General features: G+C 40.7%; 1 protein-coding gene across 1 annotated transcript in view; it reads left to right on the forward strand.

The window, feature by feature from the left end:
* Positions 1–17,285, forward strand: part of sntb2 (syntrophin beta 2) — a 30,979-nt gene extending 13,694 nt beyond the window's left edge. The window contains exons 2-7 of the mRNA XM_022768553.1: positions 6,708–6,927; positions 8,369–8,579; positions 11,492–11,634; positions 12,178–12,374; positions 16,614–16,804; positions 17,112–17,285. Of these exons, the coding sequence (XP_022624274.1) occupies positions 6,708–6,927; positions 8,369–8,579; positions 11,492–11,634; positions 12,178–12,374; positions 16,614–16,804; positions 17,112–17,204 (1,055 nt within the window). The 3' untranslated portion in view covers positions 17,205–17,285. The remainder of the gene's footprint in view (positions 1–6,707; positions 6,928–8,368; positions 8,580–11,491; positions 11,635–12,177; positions 12,375–16,613; positions 16,805–17,111) is intronic.
* Positions 17,286–20,000: the final 2,715 nt, after the last annotated feature.

The raw sequence follows: 20,000 nt of genomic DNA on the forward strand, positions 1-20,000 counted from the left end.
TATCGGCCAAACCTAATGGACAAAGCTGGCTGTGGTGTTTGCAGCATCTCATCTGTTGAAAGAGGCTACATCTCATGACGATGGATTTGATTTCTGTGGCCACATCAAAGACTGCAATTGCTCCCAGGCCTTTCATTTAGACCAAACAGAGAAAAGATGAATAGAAGCAGATGTACAGTGGTCCACACTGCCAACAAACTGCACAACAGAGCCTTCATGAGCTTCACTGCTGCAGAGGTTTTTCACAACCAAGATTCAAGAAAGGTTGTTGAAGTTTAAGAGTTATAAATAGTAGTAGTTATAAGAATATAATTATACACAATGAAAATAAGGAGAATAGGATTTATTATAATATTGAACATGTTTACAGGTTTATAATCCACTTCACTGTCATCCATTCTTCTCTCAGTCTTTGGTTATGTCTCCTACAGTTCTACGAAACAAAGCTTGTCAGATCTCTGTTAACTGTCCAGTATGACTGCATTGCATTTAGTATTGAAATATTTCCTCTGAAAGCATTGTATCAGATTTATATCTAGCCAACCATTATCATGGAGCTGGTTTGTCCACTTGCCATCAACCAATCAGACACAAGAAAAGCAGTCCTGTGACCTGACCTCAGCCGAGAATAGTTCCAAAACAAGACAATGCAGTGATGCAATGCACAATCCTCTCTAGATGTTTAATACTTACTTACTTACTTACTTACTGCCCAACAAAGGATCACAACTCCTGTCTGTTCCAGGCCAGAGTCTTAACAGTTCCCCAGGTGTGGTGTAGGGTCTCCAGCTCTCCACTGTCCAACGCCAGGTGTTCTTGGTCTGCCTCTTTTTCATTTTCCGTCCCCTGTCCAGTGAAGGGCAGTTCGGGTGATGTTGTCCTGCTGTCTTCAGATGACATGCCCGATCCATCTCCATCGCCTTCGCCTTCTCATGGTGATGGTGGCCATATTGTCTGCCTGCAGCGGGCAAGTAGAAGGGAAGAGGAAAATGAAAGACAAAAGTCCCTTTTACTACAATCATCACCGTCAGTGATTTTTTTCCCTTGCTCCACCTGTGACGATGACACTGAACTTTTGATCTCAGGTTCAGGCATGCCTGGTCTCCAGTTGGTTTTGTGTCTCACTGCGTCAAACTTGGATACAGGACTCAGGTCTGTTTACCTGAAGACCACACTGCCTGCTACCTGAACCACCAGGAAGCATCAGCATATTACAAGACACCACTCTGCCCTGCAGTGCCAACATGTACCTCATAACCTGATACTGTACATTTGTATAACCCAGTGTCCACCATTATCTCTTGTTATTATCCACTGTGGACATAATAGTCTTACTTCTGATGTTGTGCTTGTTAAAATGTTATTCCCAACTCCTAATAGGGCTGTAACAAAAGAAAAAAATCAAGTATGACCAAAGGAAAACTAAGGTGTAATATATTATATTAAATGAACCATGTAGCCTAATCAAACACTACCTTGTAGATATAATGTTGTTCCATTCATTCACAGTGTTTCTGCTGCCTTATTTGGCCAAGAGGCTCATGTTACTGGAAGGCAGCTGCATTTTCAACAAACGGCCTTATCGTATCTGTTGAGCACAGCTCGCAAATTGTCTCCATTTTATGTTGGCAGAGTAACAATAACCTGGTTTATGGACGGGGCAGTGGGGGCACGCAGCGAGTCAGATGGATGGTGCACTCTGCAAACTCTCTCTTCTGGACATGATACAGATTCACATCAAATATGATTTTATTTTAGTTTCTAGAGCTTTCTGGGCTGTAGTGTAGGCAGAGAGAATAAAACAAAGTATGAGCAGTTACACCATTATTCATAAAAACCAACATATTTGTGTGAATAGTAGAGGTTATACCCGGCCATATGGAGAAGATTGGCATTTATGGTGAATATGTTAGATATAAAAAATAAAAAAAAATCTTCAGCTGCCAGTTGTGAATATTAAAAAATACCATCCCTGTGACTAATACTTCCAAATAAATGAAAAGAAGTCTCAATATTCCTCTGAAGAGAATCAGCTAAATTCTAAAGAATATGTCAAATATGTCATTGTATTTCATTGTTGATTGTTGGAATTCACATGTCGCTCTGTGGTCCAGAAAACGAATTGCCAAAATTGAGATTCTGGGCAGAAGTATTCATTTCAATTCAAGAAACTTTATTTGTCCCCAGGGGTGAATTTAAGAGGCACACAGCATAGATATAAAAAACACACACAAAAAACCCAAACAGTGCACACATGAAGAAAAAACACTCACCAACAGTGCAAAAACTGTAACCTGTAATATTATAATGAGAATGACAGTAACATGGGAGAATGACATTACCAGTGCAAATGAATACACAGTACACATAAATGCACTTTTCATGCAATCAAAGTGCTTTACAAAATAAAAGCAATAAAAAACAAACCCCAAACCACCCTCTCGCTCACACATACACAAACACACTCACATTTACACACAGAACAATAAATGACTAAGTAATAAATAAAAACAATAAAAATAAGACAATAATGAAAAGCAAAGATAACGATAGAGTAGAAGAACGAACCAGTAAAACAGCTTAAGATATATAAATAAATAAAATTCATTAAAAGCCAGACTAAAAAGGGAGGTGTCTTGCGTTTGCTTTTAAAAGTATCAACACTTTTAAGAGACTTATAATCACAGCACAGTGACGGAGAGTTGTCATCTACCATTTCAAGATATAAACGTGCATCACAGAGAGCCGCAAGTTTGTGGATGGAAAAATATCTCTCTGAGCATCACTGAGCCAAATCTGATGATTAGTCTGAAAGTAGGGCTTTGCAGCAGAGACTTCCTCTTCCATATGACCCTCAGACATATACATGAGCATTTAGGAATGCTCTCACTCTCACTTAAATTTGCAGAAACGATCCCAGACCCCGTCAGTATGGGCAGTGCGGTTTGGACAAAGCGGTGAAATGAGGCTGGATTTCTTGGCTTGTTGCCCCAGCATTACTACCAGCCCTGCCCTTTACTCTGAGTCATACGTAGGGTAATGTACACACAAGCATGCAGGGACTCATGCACCGTGCAGCTCTCTCTGCATCTGTGGCTCTGTCATTAATTCTGCATCTGTCACTGAGCTCCTTTCAGAGTCATACACAAGCACATTGCTTAAAACCTGATCATATTTTTCTCTATCTCTCATCTACAGACACACACACACACACACACACACACACATTTTTACAAACCTAATATGTCAGTCTACATTCAAGAATGACCTCACCTCTTGAGAGTCTCAGGTTTCATACAAAGCAGACTTACCCAGTGTTCCAAGACACACATATCCCCATACACTCTGTGTTCATTTCTCATATTCACACACACACACGCACGCACGCATGCATGCACACACACTAACACACACACACACAAAGAGAGCATGCATTGAAGGAAGGAGATAAGATGGTCTCATCATAGAAGGGAAGATATAAGAGTAAGTGAAGCCATGCAGGGGGTGGGGGGGTTGGGTGTACGAGGCCACGGGACCAAATTTGGAAAGTGGATCCACCACATTGGAGCAGAAGTCATTCTTTTACAAACATCTGGCCTGCCAAGCTCACAGCTGTACGACCAAACCAACTCTTGTTTTACTAAGATAATTTCACACAGGGGACCATTCTGTCCTTTTCAGACTGCAGGACCAGCAGGAACCGGTTCATGGTTCAAACTCTCATCTGGAATATCACCAGTGTCCTTTTCATTTGGAAAATATCCTGTATTAGTATTGAGGTATGTTTAAACTTCAGGTCAGACAGACACTCAATCTCTTTCCCGAACCGCAGCTCTGTCCAACCATGTTTAAAAAGTCTTACCCTGACTGGGCCCACTGACTTCTCTCACAAAACATCCCAGAGTGTTTCCTTATGGCCTGGTTTAAGGCCGGCCACACCATACATCCTGAGTGACTGGCAGTTATTGGGTGGAATCCCACAGATGGTGGAACTATCAACACACTATTTGTTGGAGGTCTGTAGATATTCAGCAGCTGGCTCGCGTTGGCTTGGCCTATGGTTTGCTTTAGTCTAACAACTACAACAAAGTGACGTGTTTATTCTATTATGATAAGAAGGATTATCTGCAGCTCTCACATATTTGTAAAGGACTTTACTCAATTTGGCTCATTAAGAGGAGGATGGCTGGTGATACTTAGGGAAACTGGCCCTTACTATTTCTCTATGTGAAGACATGCATGTGGTCTGGAATAGATTAGGGAGCATTTGACGTTACAATATTAAGGAGTGTTATAACCTAGCTCGTTTAGGGAAAAGGGAAGCAACCTAGAACCAATGTAATCAGTTAAGCAAATTAATTTATTTGTAAGGAGGTAGAAAAAATTGATACAAACAATATTTGAGGTTAACCAAAAGGGGAAACCGGGCAAATGGATGCTGTTAAAACGAAGAACTAAATATAACCCAAAGAGGACGCTACATAAACAAGAGTTTCAAACCACAGACTGTAAATAAAGGTGGATGTAGCCTCTGTGACGTCACCCACAGGTTTCTGAAGAGTGATTTTGAAGCTCAGAGTGAGCTGCTCCACTGTCGCCATCTTAGCATTGTCTGACTCCGCCCCTAACTCCTAGCTAATCCAAAAATGGGCAAAGAGGAGGGGCGTGTGTGTGGAGGCCACACTTAGGTCTGTCGGTTTGTGGCAAGCATATGCTCACCCACCTGTCACTCAAATAGATCATGCCCTCAAGTCTACATAAATCTAAGCCTTAATAAAATGTAAACAGGTGAGTTATATAAACAGGTGTCATGAAGGAGGAAATTAGCTCTAGAGACCAAAGCTGTTTTTGTACCAGGCTGTAAACATGTTTATTTCTGCTGTAAAGTTGGACATTTTAACATGGGAGTCTATGGGGAATGACTCCCTGTTGGAGCCAGACCCTAGTGGTCATTAGAGGAACTGCAGGTTTTAGCACTTCAGTGTTGGCTTCAGTTTTCAGCCTCAGAGGTGGATGCTTGTTTCAAACTACCTTTCTAAAACTAAAATGAAGATAAAACCTCTCTGACTACTCTGCCCTAAAACCAAAAAACAGTCAAACAGCGCTCCTGTTCTTAGTGGATCTAAACAAAAGAGTTTCCTGTGTGTGTGTTGTCAGTTCTAGTTTCTGTAAGCCTAGCCCAGTCCTCAAACAGTCTGAAGAGTACCTCAGTGCTAATTCATGAAGTTAGCCAGGCTTTTGTACTTCAGTTGATTGGTGGGCTGGACCAGGTGCTGCTCTAATCAGGGCTCAACCAGCAAGGAGGGTGGGGACACCTCCAGTAGCTGCAGCCAATCTCAGCTCAAAGACCACACATTCTACATAGTTAGACAATTAGTCATTGGAACCGTAAGTGATTCAGGTGTCAGTGCTTGTTAGAAACCGGCTACACTGTCACTCTCATCCTTTTGCACTTTGATATTAACATTCATGGGTTGAACATTTGACTGCTTCCAGTTTAGAGCTGCTTCGCTTTGCTTTTCATTAGCAATCAATCATCTGGCCTATAAAAGTGATTGGTTAAAGGTGAAAACTGTCTTAGGTGACATTTTCAAATTGAATTTCTTCAACGAACAGTCCAAGATATTCAACTTACAATGACACAAAACCGAGAAAAGCAGCAAATCTCCACATTTGATAACCTTGAACTTTTCAATTGATTGTTAAGTAATGTTCTATCTTTTTTTAATTTGATTGATGAGTCAATTAAACACTTGCTTTTAGCAACACTGATTCCTCTAGAAATATTACACCACACAGACAGGGTTCAGTATATGGTGTCTGACAGCCAGAATTGTATTTTTGAAGCTGCAGTAATCAGCAGTGTAGAGCTAAACTGCTCCCTGCCCAGCACCAAGCAGCAAACAGACAAAGTCAACAACCAGCTATTAAACCACACTGCTGTTCTATGGTGCTTTTTTAGCTTTTTGCTCTATGTATGCTGTACATTTGCTGTGTGGTTCAGTATTAGAGCTCTCATCAACCCCTGTAGGCAGTTGTTCCCACCAGAAAAGGTCTCATTAACCAACAGTATGCTTATGAATTCCAGTTCTTATTGATGATAAAAAAAAAGATGTTAAATGTTTAGATAACAAAAATATCTTTCTTCTTTTTTTATGAACATTCACAAAGTAAATAGTATTTACTATTTAGTATAGTATTTAATAGTAATATTAAAAATGGGGTTTTGTCTCCCAACCCTAATGCTAACTGAATCTGCCCAGCACTAAATCACAGACGGGCAAAGTTAGTGTCTAATGAGGCTAAAGGAGAGTAAATGTTCTGTTTTTCTGTTAGCGTCAGATAGACATGAATATGTAAATAAGCATCTGCTCACTAACACAATAGCCATATACAGTTAATAAGATGATAATATGTCACCGTTGTATTTTTAGCTTGTTCTGATGCCCCAAGTGGCCAAAAAATTTTTTTTTTGCTGCTTTAAAGTTCCTCTCCAGACATGTTTTAACTTTTGTAAAATAATACATCTCCTCTTACTTCCTGGTGGTGGGCAGGCCTCGTGCCCTTTTTAAAATTTAAGTTACCAACAAAAGTGTGTAGACTGTAAAGGTATAACTATGTCAGCCAGTCTGGGAGCCATTCAGTCATGCCACCTCGTATTTGACGTCCATCAGCTGATATTTCCTCTTTCCTCTGTTCCTCCAAAGTGAAGTACATCCGTGAGGTTTCGCCGCTCTTCAAGAAGCCGTCCCTTGTGGCCGACCTGCCATGGGACGGCGTCCGCCCGCAGTCGCCCAGCTACAGCGGCAGCGAGGACTCGGGGTCACCCAAACACAGCAGCTCCTCCTCGTCCAAAGACAGAAAGGTCATCAGCCTGAGGATGTGCTTCATCAGCAGGAACCTGACCATGCCAGATCTGGAGAGCAGGTCTGATATCAGACTCCTTAGTGTTTGTGTGTATGTTTGACAGAAATAGCTGAATAGGTGTGGTTGGTTGTGTGTGTGTTTGACAGAAATAGCTGTGTGTGTGTGTGTGTGTGTGTGTGTGTGTGTGGGTGTGGGTGTGGGTGTGTGTGTGTGTGTGTGTGTGTGTTACCGTTGGGTGTGTCAGTGTGGTTTTGTCCAATTTCTGTTCATTAGATTGGTATGTTTGTTCTGGAAGATAATGAGTTTGGCAAAATAAAAAAAAAGAAAAAGAAAAGCACACAGCAACATTTATAACTGGTTAACAAAGCAATACCAGGACGTAAATCTCTCTCTTAAACACTGATACAACAGATGGATGGTATTGAATTACCAAATAGCAGTATGTCTCTTTTTCGGTGCAGTTTCCCATATGATGTCCCAGTTTTCCAAACTGTTTTCATGAATGTGTTAGATAATTAACCTTTTTTTATCAGTCCACCTTCAGTTTGAACACAGACTATATGGTTTTGGACCTTTGTGTCAGGTAGCTGTGTCAGAACTGTTGTGTATGACAAATAGCATTTAACCATTTGAACCTGACACATGTTGCTCAGTCAACTCAGAACACAGTGAAGTCATACACATGCTCCTGGATCACCTCCAGTATCTCTGAAGTCCACTGGATTATAGACCATCAGATGCTCCTTGTAACTCAGCATCTTGTCTAGTCAATAATCACGTTTAAGTTTCCTCAGACTCTAAACTGGTCCAGTGGTAGTTCAGTGTAAACAGGAACTTCTAGTAGCTATTGCAGCATGACTTTTCATGGTGCCGATTTGCAGAAATGTAAACAAATATTGGCTTTAAAAAACAAGGCAAAGCTAAATGTGCTCACCATCTCCATGGCAACATCAGATTTCACACAGTGTATACCTGGAACCCTGGTTGTAAAATCTTAATTAATTCTATGAGAAAATAAAAAACAATAGCAGTGACAAAAACTCTGTATAAACCATCCAGCACCACTCGCATGCCAAGTGATGGCATTTCTGAGAAGTGTGTGAGTTCTTTAAATGATATCTGGCATGCCTAGTCCCAAAGTAATCTTTAAACTTGTCAATTTATCAAGTCAAATTGAATATGCTATAATTCTCTTTCATTGGTCAAGGGTATGGATGAAGCTCCAGGGAGATCACATCGTATATTCATTTGTATATTTTACAGCTCATTTCAAGCAGATTTCAAATGTGTTCAATGCATTTTCAATAAGATATTTAAAAAATACATCCAAAAAGAAATATCAGTCTTGCACATCTCTTACAACCTGTACACGGCACCGACAGGTGAGGTCCCACACCTTAACACACTTTTGTCATTGTGATCAGATCATGAGCTGTTTACATTATTTTGTCTAGTCCCTGGGCTGCTGATAATATTGGCAAATCTCCTCTCTGCCATTCAGACTTCTGGAGCTCCATTCCCCAGATGGCCAGCACACGGTGGTGCTGCGCTGTAAAGACGGCCCCACTGCCAACTCCTGGTTCACTGCCATCCACACCAACATTGCTGCCCTGCTGCCACAGACCCTGGCTCACATCAACGCCTACCTAGGGGCCTCGTCCTCGACCTCCACACACCCCCACCTCAAACACATCGGGTGGTTGGCTGAACAGGTATTTTCAGCTGCATTCTATAAAATACATGTGATTACTGGTGTCACAACAACAGAGGAGCAAGGTCTTTTAAACTGAATGTCTGTTCAATATCCTTCAAACTAATTTCACTATAAAGTAGGGTTAGGTTGCCATACCTGGTTTTATTTTGGATCTCTCACATCATCTTTTATCTCTCCTTGATATTTTTTACTAGTAAAGAGAGCAAAACAAAATATTCATATTGCAAGCATCTCATTTAGCCAGTACTGACCATCGCTTTCGCCATTTAAAGAACAGTTCAGCATTTGGGAAATCTGTTTTTCTGCGTTAGAGGAGAAGATAGATACCACTCTCATGGCTGAGTGCTCAATATGAAGCTAGAGCTAGCTTAGCACAAACAGTGGAAGCAGAAGGAAACAGCAAGCCAGGCTCTGTCCAAATGTTAAAAAAAAAAAACAGCATCAATGAAGCTTATTAATTAACATGTGTCATTTGTTTAATCTTTGTGACACATCGTTGTTTGACAGTGGGTTATTTGCAGGAACCTTTTGAAGCCCCCCTTTTTCTTGTCTTTGTGCTAAGTGCCTGCTGGCTTCAGCTCACAGCATACAAACATGAAAGTGATATTGATCTTCTCTTGTAGCTAATTAATTGCATTTGGCCCAAATAATCAAACTATAAATGTTGTTTTTATCAGCACATGCATAGATGGTCGTATGGGAATACACAAGGAAGCGCACTCTTCCTGTACGCTGCTGCAGTTCTGACGTTAGAGCAGAGATGGCAGCCTGTATGTTTGAGGTCTTGGTACATGCAGTGATAATGGAAGCCTATAGGGGACTATATTAAAATGATAATGTAAACTTGAAAAGAAAAATAGTTGTATTTGTATCATAATTTTCCACATATGTATGTTATTTGAGTAAAAATGAAAATGCAGTAATCCAGTTTTCATTCTCACATACTCATGTGGGCGTCTATGACCATGTTAGAATTAAAATGGTCCACTGTACATCCGCTTACAACTTTGAAAATCAAATGTCTAATTGCTTTTCCATATTCATTTTAATATGGTCATAGACGCCCTGAAAGTGAAAAGGAAAATTGGATTATGTCATTTTCATTTTCATTCAAATAACACTTACAGTACACATGTGTACACAATATAGTCCCCTATAGACTTTCATATCACTGCATGTACCAAGACCGCAAACATACAGGCAGCCACACAGCAGCACACAGGAAGAGTGTGTTTCCTTGACCTAACTTTAGACCTAAATTGAAACACATTCAATCCACATCCAGGAACAAGACTCTTACTCTGAAAAAACATCTTTTCACTTTGATGAAGTGTTCGTTCAAGGTCATGTTGAATGTATGGATGTGTGGCTCTGTTTATCTTGACCGGGCTCAAACAGGAAACACCAATGGGAGTTTCCGTTGCATTACACTATTTCCTGTAGAGCCCACCTTCTCACCACAATTGTACTCACAAACACACTGTCTGGTTTAATGTCATTGCTTCTCAGTTGAACTCCACCAACGCTGCAGTCACTCAGACAACCACACAACTGTCAGTGTAACTCCTCTCCAGCTGTACGCTATCAAACTACATCACTATACCTTCACTTGTCAAAACAATCACTGTACCCTCAACCTGTCAGTCTGCACACGACACCACATCACTATGCCTGTGCCAGTCTCACTGCATCAGTATATCTGTTCACCATCAAAACAATCACTGGACCTGTTGTGACTCCCTCCAGGAAATAGACCGCACCACGATTCACTGTTACTGATGGATTTCTTCGTCTTCTGCACTTCTAACGGCACCATCATCACCACTGTCAAACTAATTAGATACACAACATTGTACAAAATAAACACACACTCATATTACAACAAACTACAGAAACTTAACTATAAACATACACAACAACACATAAGCATGTAAATAAACACCTCACTGACTTCACATGACCAAGAGGGAATGAATGGACTAAATATAAATCTGTGTCACCTTTTAATTTAAACATTAACGGACTACAAAAACGGAACTGTCTGTCAACTTCATGTGTTTCTCTGAAGGAAACTGTTACAACTTAAAGTGTCCCCGTGCAACACAGGCACAAACTCAGTTCCTGCATCCTGCATCAAGCCAATGCAAATAAAACATATCATATAATCATATAACATAAAATAAATCATATAAATAATGTGTGCCAACAAAACTTATCAAATGATAACATAAATATATTATATTTTTATGGCGGTTAAACCTTTATTGTGTCAATCTGCATTATACCTGCACCCATATCCTGTTGTAGTTTATACCCCATCAAATAAACTATACCCAACATCTGTAGATTAGATTAGATTAGATTCAACTTTATTGTCATTGCACAGAGTACACGTACTAAGACAACGAAATGCAGTTAGTATCTAACCAGAAGTGCAAAAGAGCAGTTAAAGTGCAAGTGTGTGCTGTACAGGTATGTAAAGTGAGGGTGTGCATAAGTAAAGTGGAGATGTGCATATGTAGGGTACAATAAATTACACTGTGAATTACAATGAATTACAATGATGAGGTAGCGAATTACAATGATGAGGTAGCGGGAATAAATACAGTGAGTGCTAGACAATGAGTAGAGACGGTTCAGAACAGTTCAGTGCAAGTGCCAAGTGTATCAAACAACATCACTATAACATACCCAATACCCCACGGTAGTTTATACCCCACCAAACTATTTTTTAATTTTTTCACATTTAATAAGTGAATAATTAAGTTTATACATCATCAGCACAACTGAACCCATCTGCTCAATGTTCTAGCACACACCATTCTCGTAGGGCTGGAGAGAGTGGCCGGGGGAACCTGGATGCATTGCTGCCTTTGACCTCTGACATCTCCCCTGACTTTTCCTCCTCAGGTCCAGCTGGACGGTGGACGGCAGCAGTATAGGCCGGTGGTCATGGCGCTGACGGAGAAGGACATCCTGCTGTTTGAATCGGTGCCGTGGAGCAGAGAGTCCTGGTCCATGCCTCTGCTTACACACCCACTGCTAGCCACCAGGTAAAGACAACAGACAGCAGGGAGTTTTCCACAACTGTAAAATGGGTTTATCATTCCTTTGTTTTTCAGAACTGATGTTTATACTATTAAAATGTGTTTGAATGGGACATTTTTGCAAGTAAACTGTTGATTCTCTGCAAGGCGTCGTTAAATGTTCAAACAGCACATCAGCTGACTGTTGAGCACTGGTCAGGACTTTTCATCTAATGACACCATATGTTCAACAAACTGTAATGTATGGTAAGTACCTGGAGGTTTACAGTTTCAAATGTGAGATATGAAACTGAAACGTGAAGGGGAAACTTCAGCAGGGAACCCCCACCCTCCAAAAGTACAGGAAAGTACACTGACTAGATCAGTAAATGCTGTGGGTCAGTCACCTCAGAGACCAGGATCCTCAGAGACCAGGACCCCCTCACCAACTTTAATAAGCGGCTTAAGATGACATGAGCAAATTCTATCAGGAGTCTTATGCGAGATGACTTTGAGGATGTGAAGTGTGCCTGTGTTTTCATGTCTCTCTCTGTCTCTCTCTCTCTCCAGACTGGTTCATTCCGGCAGTGCGCGGGGATCTCCCGCCCAGGGGTCAGACCTGGTGTTTGCCACTCGGACGGGCACAGGACGGGGCATCGAGTCCCACGTCTTTCGAGTGGAGACCCACTGGGATCTGTCTTCGTGGACGCGAGCATTGGTGCAGGGGGCACATGCTGCCGCAGAGCTCATCAAAGAAGTCTCTATTGGTGAGTGTGGGTGTGTGCTGTAGGTGATTAGTCTGTGGTAAGAGTTTGACATCAGTCCCATCAGTCCCATAATTCCCTGTGCGGACTGTATTATTCTCCCTATAACCAGCACTGCACACTCTTATGCTACTGTAACGATATCTCAGTAACACCTCGAGGGAATTTCTTCAGATTTGGCACAAACATTCACCTGCACTCAAGAACAAACTAGTTAGACTTTGATGGCCAAAGGTCAAAGGTCAGTGTGACCTCACAAAACACTTTTTCGGCCATTCCTCGAGACTTGACACAACAATTCAGTAGGAGGAGGCAGACGACCACGAGGAGGGGATTCTAGTTTTTAAGATATAGTTTGTAGCATTGTTCATCATTATTCATCACTGTTATACTGATTTACATAATGTTATAATATTGTAGGTGTTGATCACAGCTGAGCAATGGACCAAATTTATCAACATTATGAATCTTCATTTATCCTCACAAATGTTCAATAAATAAAGTGACAAAAGCTCCAACAAGCAGTGACATCCACAAGTACAAAGTACATTTATTCACACACTGGATGAAAATGCAATTTGGCAACATTTGTACTTTACTTGATTATATATTAAGTAAGTAAAGTTTATTTATGTAGCAGCTTTCACAGATAAAAATCACAAAGTGCTTCACAATAAATAGTAAAAGACATAGAAACACAGTGGGGAGACTTAAAATCAGACCGACATAAAAACCCTCGCCAACAGAGTCTTCAACTGCTTTTTAAAAGAATCATCAGAATTTAAGCAACGTAAAAAATGGTGGCATTCCACAGTCTGGGTGCCACTGCTTGAAAGGATTTAATGTTACATAATACCTCGTATCCACTACGTCTCAGAAGGAGTTATTGCATTGTTATTCCTCTTTATACATTTAACATTGCTGTAGGTTTAACCACCACACAGTATATTAGATAGTTCAGCTTTATGCTCCTTCTCAGCCACTGCGTTCCTCCAAGGAATGATGTCTGGCACTGCCAGACTGTTCTGGTCTGTGGTTCCCTGATGGTGGAACAAGCTACTGAACACTATCAGAGCAGGAGCGTCTCTCTCTGTCTTCAAGAATCTGTTGAAGACTCAGAGACAGAGAGACTTCCTCTCCAACACCTCTAACACCCTGACATGTCTAACCAGCTCTTACTATCAGCTCTACCTGCACTTCTTTTCTTGATCTCTGTGCACTTATTAAATAGACATATAGTGCTTCATCCTTACGTCAAGGTCTCTGCTGCGCTGGAGCTTTAGTGATGTCCTTCACTTCTATGACGCTTTGGATAAAAGCTGCTAAATGGGTAAAGGTAAATGTGATGTAAATTGGCTCCACCAAGCTTCAATATTTTAATGCAGCTTATGCATTAATGGATCTGTTATAATGATCAAGTATGATATGATATGTAAATGTAATGATATGACACCGACAGGACAGTGAGTATTAATTAGTACTTTTTATTCAAGGTATTTTTAAAGTCGTACAGAATGTAATAAATTACTGTTACAGTTGAACAAAGACAATGTGTCCCCTCTCCCTATTATAGTGTTACTGAGCCATGTTTGTGATCACAGTCGGTTTCCTAACCGATTACATTTACATACACATGAATTCAATGTGACAAAAAAAATATGTGTAAGACAAAAGAAATGGTCAAAAAACAAACACAAGCAAAATGAACCAAATTAAATAAAACAATAAAATAAACAGAAAAAAGAAAGTTAAAGAATTACAAATAGATAAATAAATAAGAATATATAATATGTGTTCAGTTCACAAAACTGCAGTAGCGTCCATTTTTTCTACATAAGTTAAAAAAGGTTGCCATATAGCGTGACACTTCTGAGCACACCCTCTCTTAGTCTAGAGAATTTTCTCCAGTGTCAAATGATGTATAAGGTCTTTAATCCATAGACTGAAAGCTGGAGGAAATGTATCCCTTCACTGAAGCTGTATAAGACAGAAGCTATTGTATTTTTTACCGGGTGAGTAAGATGTGCATCTTGTGGAGTTACTCCAAAATATTGTAGTAATAGCAGAAGGTTCTCTGGGTTCCTCCAAAATATCTGAGAAGGTTTTTAAATATTGACTGCCAGAAACTATTGTGTTTTGGACAGAACCATATCATATGTGAAAGGGTGGCCGGTGCTCACATGCATCCCTCACACACAGGATCGACAGTAGGCATGAATTTGTGATATTAATGTTATATTATTGCTACTGTGAAGTGAGCCAGAGTGAGACACATGGTCGCTAATCATTTATCTTAGGAAAGGTTTTAGGTCATAGGTCGTAGCCCTAGTGATGAATTGGATTGCGTGTGTGTGTTCTTGTTCTATTCTTGTTTTATACACATTTGAGACAAGTTACATGTGGTTTCTGCCAGTATACACGGGGCAGCAGCAGTGTGGTAGAGTGTGTATGAAGATCATCAGACAGAGGATTTGGGTTCACCTGATCCATGAAATCATCAGATTTACAAGTGAATGTCAAACAGAAGTATTTGTTCACAAACTAAATCCTGTATACAGCTTGTACCTGATAAAATATTTCTATGTATATAGGCCTTTAAATGCCAGGGTACTTTGACTGTAACAGGAAGCTCCTGACAGTAACTGGCTCGCTCACACTCACAGTGTGCAGCAGCTCAGAAAGAGCAGCTCTGTGCAGGAAAAGCAGCAGTGGGAGCCAGCAGAGGGGAATGTTTCCACTCTGTGCAGAACAATAGTTGGCTGATGTAAAAGCCTCAGCCTTTTTTTTTTTTTTTTCCCTCCTTCCCTGTCCTGCTGCTACACAAACACACAGTTGTGCAGGGATATTCAGGCCTTTCAGGTTACAGTCATGCACATTAAAATGCTTTCAGGTCAAATGACCTCACAGTTGAAGCTGCAACAGGCTGGATTTTTATATGGAAGATACACTTGTCTCTGAGGAAAGTCACATCCAGTTTCATTCAGATGCTGAACAGATATTGTCACTGATGGGATTTGTGTTAATACAGGAAGTTAACAACATCCCAATGTTGGATAGACATGCCTTCTTTCCCAGGATCTGAGGGTTGCCCACCAAACCCCCCCCCCCACCCCCAATCACCCGACCAGGCTGAGCAAACCCCCTCCTGAAAAAAAATAAAAACAAGAAAAATAACCTTCAGTTACAGCCCAGCCTCCCTCTCCACCACTCAGCCGCCAGGCTTGTCCCGCCGGATCTGGTCCTTGTCCCCGCTCTGGGCCCCCCAACCCCATCCCCACCCACAATCAAACACAAACACACATACACACACACCACGCCACACACACACAAGCTCCTCTTTCTTCTTAGTCCCTTTTTCTTTTTGTGTGCGTGTGTGTGTGTGTGTTATAATTATGAGCGTGTGCAGGTTGTTGCTGTGTGTTTATGTGTGTAGTTTGCTCATCACACATGCAAAACCACAGGGCCATTCTATCGATTCCGTCTCACAGCCGAGGTGGACACAGCTCCATTACTGAGTCCCAGCACAGATCCTCCTGATCAAATGTGACTCTAATACAAGTGAAAGTTGTTCAGTCAGATTTTTACTAGAGTACTTGATTTTTAAATATTCAAAAGTACATTTTCTTATGTCAATGCATTGTTGTATTGTTCCACATTTATAGAACCTCATGACTCTGAAACAACCTGCTGACTGTAACATAAGAAAGACTATAAAGACTAGAATATGATTCAACAAAAGGACCGATTATCATTTTCATATTTCTTTGTTTTGAGTCAGTGATGGTTTGGTCGTGGTAAACACAGCAAACATCTAAAGCTAAAAAAACCTTTCTTTTCTTTATGTCAGTGTAATTTCAAACACAGACTTCAGATCAGACCATGGTCTCTGGTGAAGGATCTTCCGCCTCATCTGTATCTAACATTGCTCGGCTTCGAAGTAAAGAGTATTTGTACTTGTACTTGAAATGTCGTGGAGTCAAAAGCACAGTATTTGTCTTTGAAGTGTAGTGGAGTAAAAGTCAGAAGTTTACAAATGATAACACTCAGGTAAAGTACAGATACTAGAAGAATATACTTAAGAACTGTACTCAAGTAAAAGTAATTCATTACTGTCCACCACTGTCTCTCACACACACACACATACATACACACACACACACACATACTAAGTCATTACTTTAAAAAAAAAAAAAACCTGCTCACCCATACACCTGCTGCCCTCTCTCTCGCCCCTTCCTCCAGGTTGCACGTTGAATAGGCAGGATGTTCGGCTCACGCTGCACTATGAGAAGGGCTTCACTGTGACGAGGGAGCCGGCCGACCCTCCCGGCGGCGCCGTGCTGTTCAGATACCCCTACGAGAAGCTGAAAATGTCCGCTGACGACGGAATACGCAACCTTTACCTTGACTTTGGGGGTCCGGAGGGAGAAATGGTGAGTTACCTGTGCACTGCAATAAACCATTTATCAGGGAAGTGGTTTTCAACAGTGAGGAGTCATTTGTCATATTTTCTCTAGAAAATAGAAAAGAACCTTATTTGCAGTGAACACAACAGACTGGGTCCAGAAACAATTAACAGCATGACAAAGGAGAGTATAGATACAGATCAGATTTTAAATTTAAGCCAATACACTATGAATATTTTAGATTATTTTCTTTTACATCTTTATGGCAGTTTCCTGTCCCATCTCTCCTTCCTGTTCCCTCCCTCACCCTTTCCTCCCTCTTCTCATGCCGCAGGTATTTGACCTCCACTCCGGTCCAAAGCCGGTGGTGTTCGTCCTCCACTCTTTCCTGTCAGCCAAGCTCACTCGTATGGGCCTGCTGACGTGAAGCAGCCGACAGCAGCAAGTGTGGATGAGAGGACAGTTCCCAGGCACAGCGGGGAGGGGGGAAGAGTCCTTAAAATGCTGATAAATGGGGGTTAACTTTTTATTTTCATTTCATTTTTTTTTTTTTTTTTCCCAGTTTCTCTTTGAAGTTAGGCCTGATGTGGCACTGCAGGGAAGGGTTAACCCAGGAGTTGTATTGTTGATTGTCTCAAAAATGTGCCTTCTCTCCCGACGTCTCCTTGCCGCCTCTTGCGCTCGTTTCTGCTGCAAGATCAGATAAAAGTTGGTGGCACTTTGCTTGAAGTCAGTTACAATATGCAAAAAAATAGCTATTAACAATCTCATAACATTCCATGTGATAACAAATTAAACTTCATTATAATGGAAGTAAATAACAAGAGCTAAGAGGTGTGATGTGTTTATGAGATTACATCACCAGTGCACTTCAAGCAACATGTTACTAAAAATATTAAGGAAAGAAGGATTTTTTTTAGACAATTAATACACAGCCAAGCACAGATTGGTAAATGCTCCCTGTTTTTACTCTCTGCCTATCATTCCACGACAGCCTTCTAATGTACTTTGGGCTCTTTTTAATGTATTTGTTTGTATTTGTGTTGACATGTGAGTGCTGTTGTAGAGTCAGAATGCAGTTGATTGTTAATTCACAGAGATTGTGGGTGTCGGTGTGGGTGTGGGTGTGTGTGGGTGTGTGTTTTTTGTTACCTCTTTGGGACCTTTTCCAGTATAAACACCAACCATGTTGGGACCAGTCGTCCTCACAGGGACCGGAGCCTGGTCCTAATGAGGCACAATGTCATTTCTGACAGCCTGGTTAAGGTTAAGGTTGCGGTCAGGCTGTCCACAATGAATGGAAGTCACTGTGTGCGTGTGTGTGTGCGTGTGTGTGTGCATGTGTGTGTGTGCGCGCGTGTGTGTGTGTCTCTACTACATGTGTCTGTTGGCTTGATAGTGTGCCTGCTGTCTGACAGACTCACCTTTTAGCACATTATCCCAAACTACTGTTGTAATCAGGATCGCCAACTGTGCCTTTTCACATGTAGTCAAAGACACTCTGTAATTTTTTCCTTTTATTTCACACAATAAGAGAATTTTAAGCTTTCGACATGCACAAGCAATAGTATTACTCTTATAGTGTAAACAATATTACTTTGTTTTTATGCCATTTGTTTTTTTATGTGTGTATATCTCATGATAGCATGACTTCCTGAAATTGAATTCTGTATCAGATGATGATATATGACATGACCGTGTGTTACGTCCTTCACCTGTACTACCATGTCGTCTCCGTCTCATTGTCACTATCATCTCATTCCACTTCTCTTGAAATTACTCGTCTCTTGTTACCATTCTATAAGCATCATCATTTATCTGGCGAAGGACTGTTTAATAGGTTTGTCTCAAGGTGGGCCATCACATGACAGAGGTACCAATGTATTTTTTATAATCTAAACTGTAACATCAATATATTTATAATGTATAAAAAGAGATAAAATAATAGGAAATAGCCTAAAAATGGAAACGAAAGACCAAACTCCAGCAGGAAAATTCTGCTGCATGTAGACAAGGTACGTCAGAGACAACAGATAAGAAAAATATAGTTTGCCATATTCTTGCTGTTTACTTCCCTGAGAAAAGCAAAAAAAAAGACAAAAATGTTGTCAAATGTTCAAATAAAATGCACATAGTTGGCTAATTCTGAATAAGTTTGCAAGTAGGAGTAACAGTGGAGGATTTTTGTTTTTTATCTTTCTCTTAAGTCCAAAATTTCACATTTAGCAGTTTGATAATTATGGACCCTGGTGCACACAGATGTCGTCTGCTTCCAGTGTTCATTCAGTCCTTGCTTCACCAAGGCACCGGTCCTTAATTAGTCATGTGATGAAAATTGCTGATAAAGACAGTGAGATGCAGTTAAAAAGCTAATAAATGGACCAAGAGATAACGTTATTTGACAAACTGCTGTTAAACTTGACTCAAACTAAAACCCAGTTGCAGACCTTATGACTTCTGTCAATACTAATCGCCATCTCAGCTTTAGGTTCAGTATGCCTACGTTAGGTTCATTATTTGTGTCCCTAAAATCGAGGTGAGTTAAAGTGAGCTAAACTAACTACAGTCCTCCTCCCTTCAGTTCATCTGTTCAGTCCAGTGCCTGTGTTGAGACTTGACACATTAATGAGTTCAACATAACTGCATGGTACATGCTGCTGGTTACCCTTCAGCAGAGCCTCAGAGTTCATTTAGACCTCAAACAATGTACCATTGTATCCACTGACCTTGTAACATAGGAAAGCCCTTGTGTCCTCGGATAAGGAACACAATCACCTATCTGAAGGACCTCTATTCTATTTTGGACTCTGATGTCCTTGTGATGGTTTGAAAAAGGCTTGTTGGCTTGTTTAGGAGAGCTAAAATGTGTAAGCATATATTTCGTTGAGCTGCATAGCTTATTCAGGTTATGATTATTGAGTGGCTGTTAGAGGAGAGGCAGACTGCTTCCCTTAAAACGTGTTTGTGGGAGGTTTGAGTGATATTTGGCCTGAAATGAAGTCTTCTTCCTGCAACACTTGGAGCAATGGTGATAGTGTTGCATTGCATCATCTTACTTTTCATTTCATTTTGTTTCTCTAAGTTGCTGCACAGATGTGATCGTCTGAAGTTAGTCAACCTTCAGCAAGCTACAGGCCGTCCCTCTTTGAGCTTGATGCACTAAGCTATCAAACCCCTTCAAACCTGTGAATGTACATCTCCTCTGAAAATGATTTTTTTTTTT

This window comes from Seriola dumerili, unplaced genomic scaffold, assembly GCF_002260705.1.
Source record: "Seriola dumerili isolate Sdu_G_001 unplaced genomic scaffold, Sdu_1.0 BDQW01001690.1, whole genome shotgun sequence".
In the NCBI taxonomy this organism is placed as follows: domain Eukaryota; kingdom Metazoa; phylum Chordata; class Actinopteri; order Carangiformes; family Carangidae; genus Seriola; species Seriola dumerili.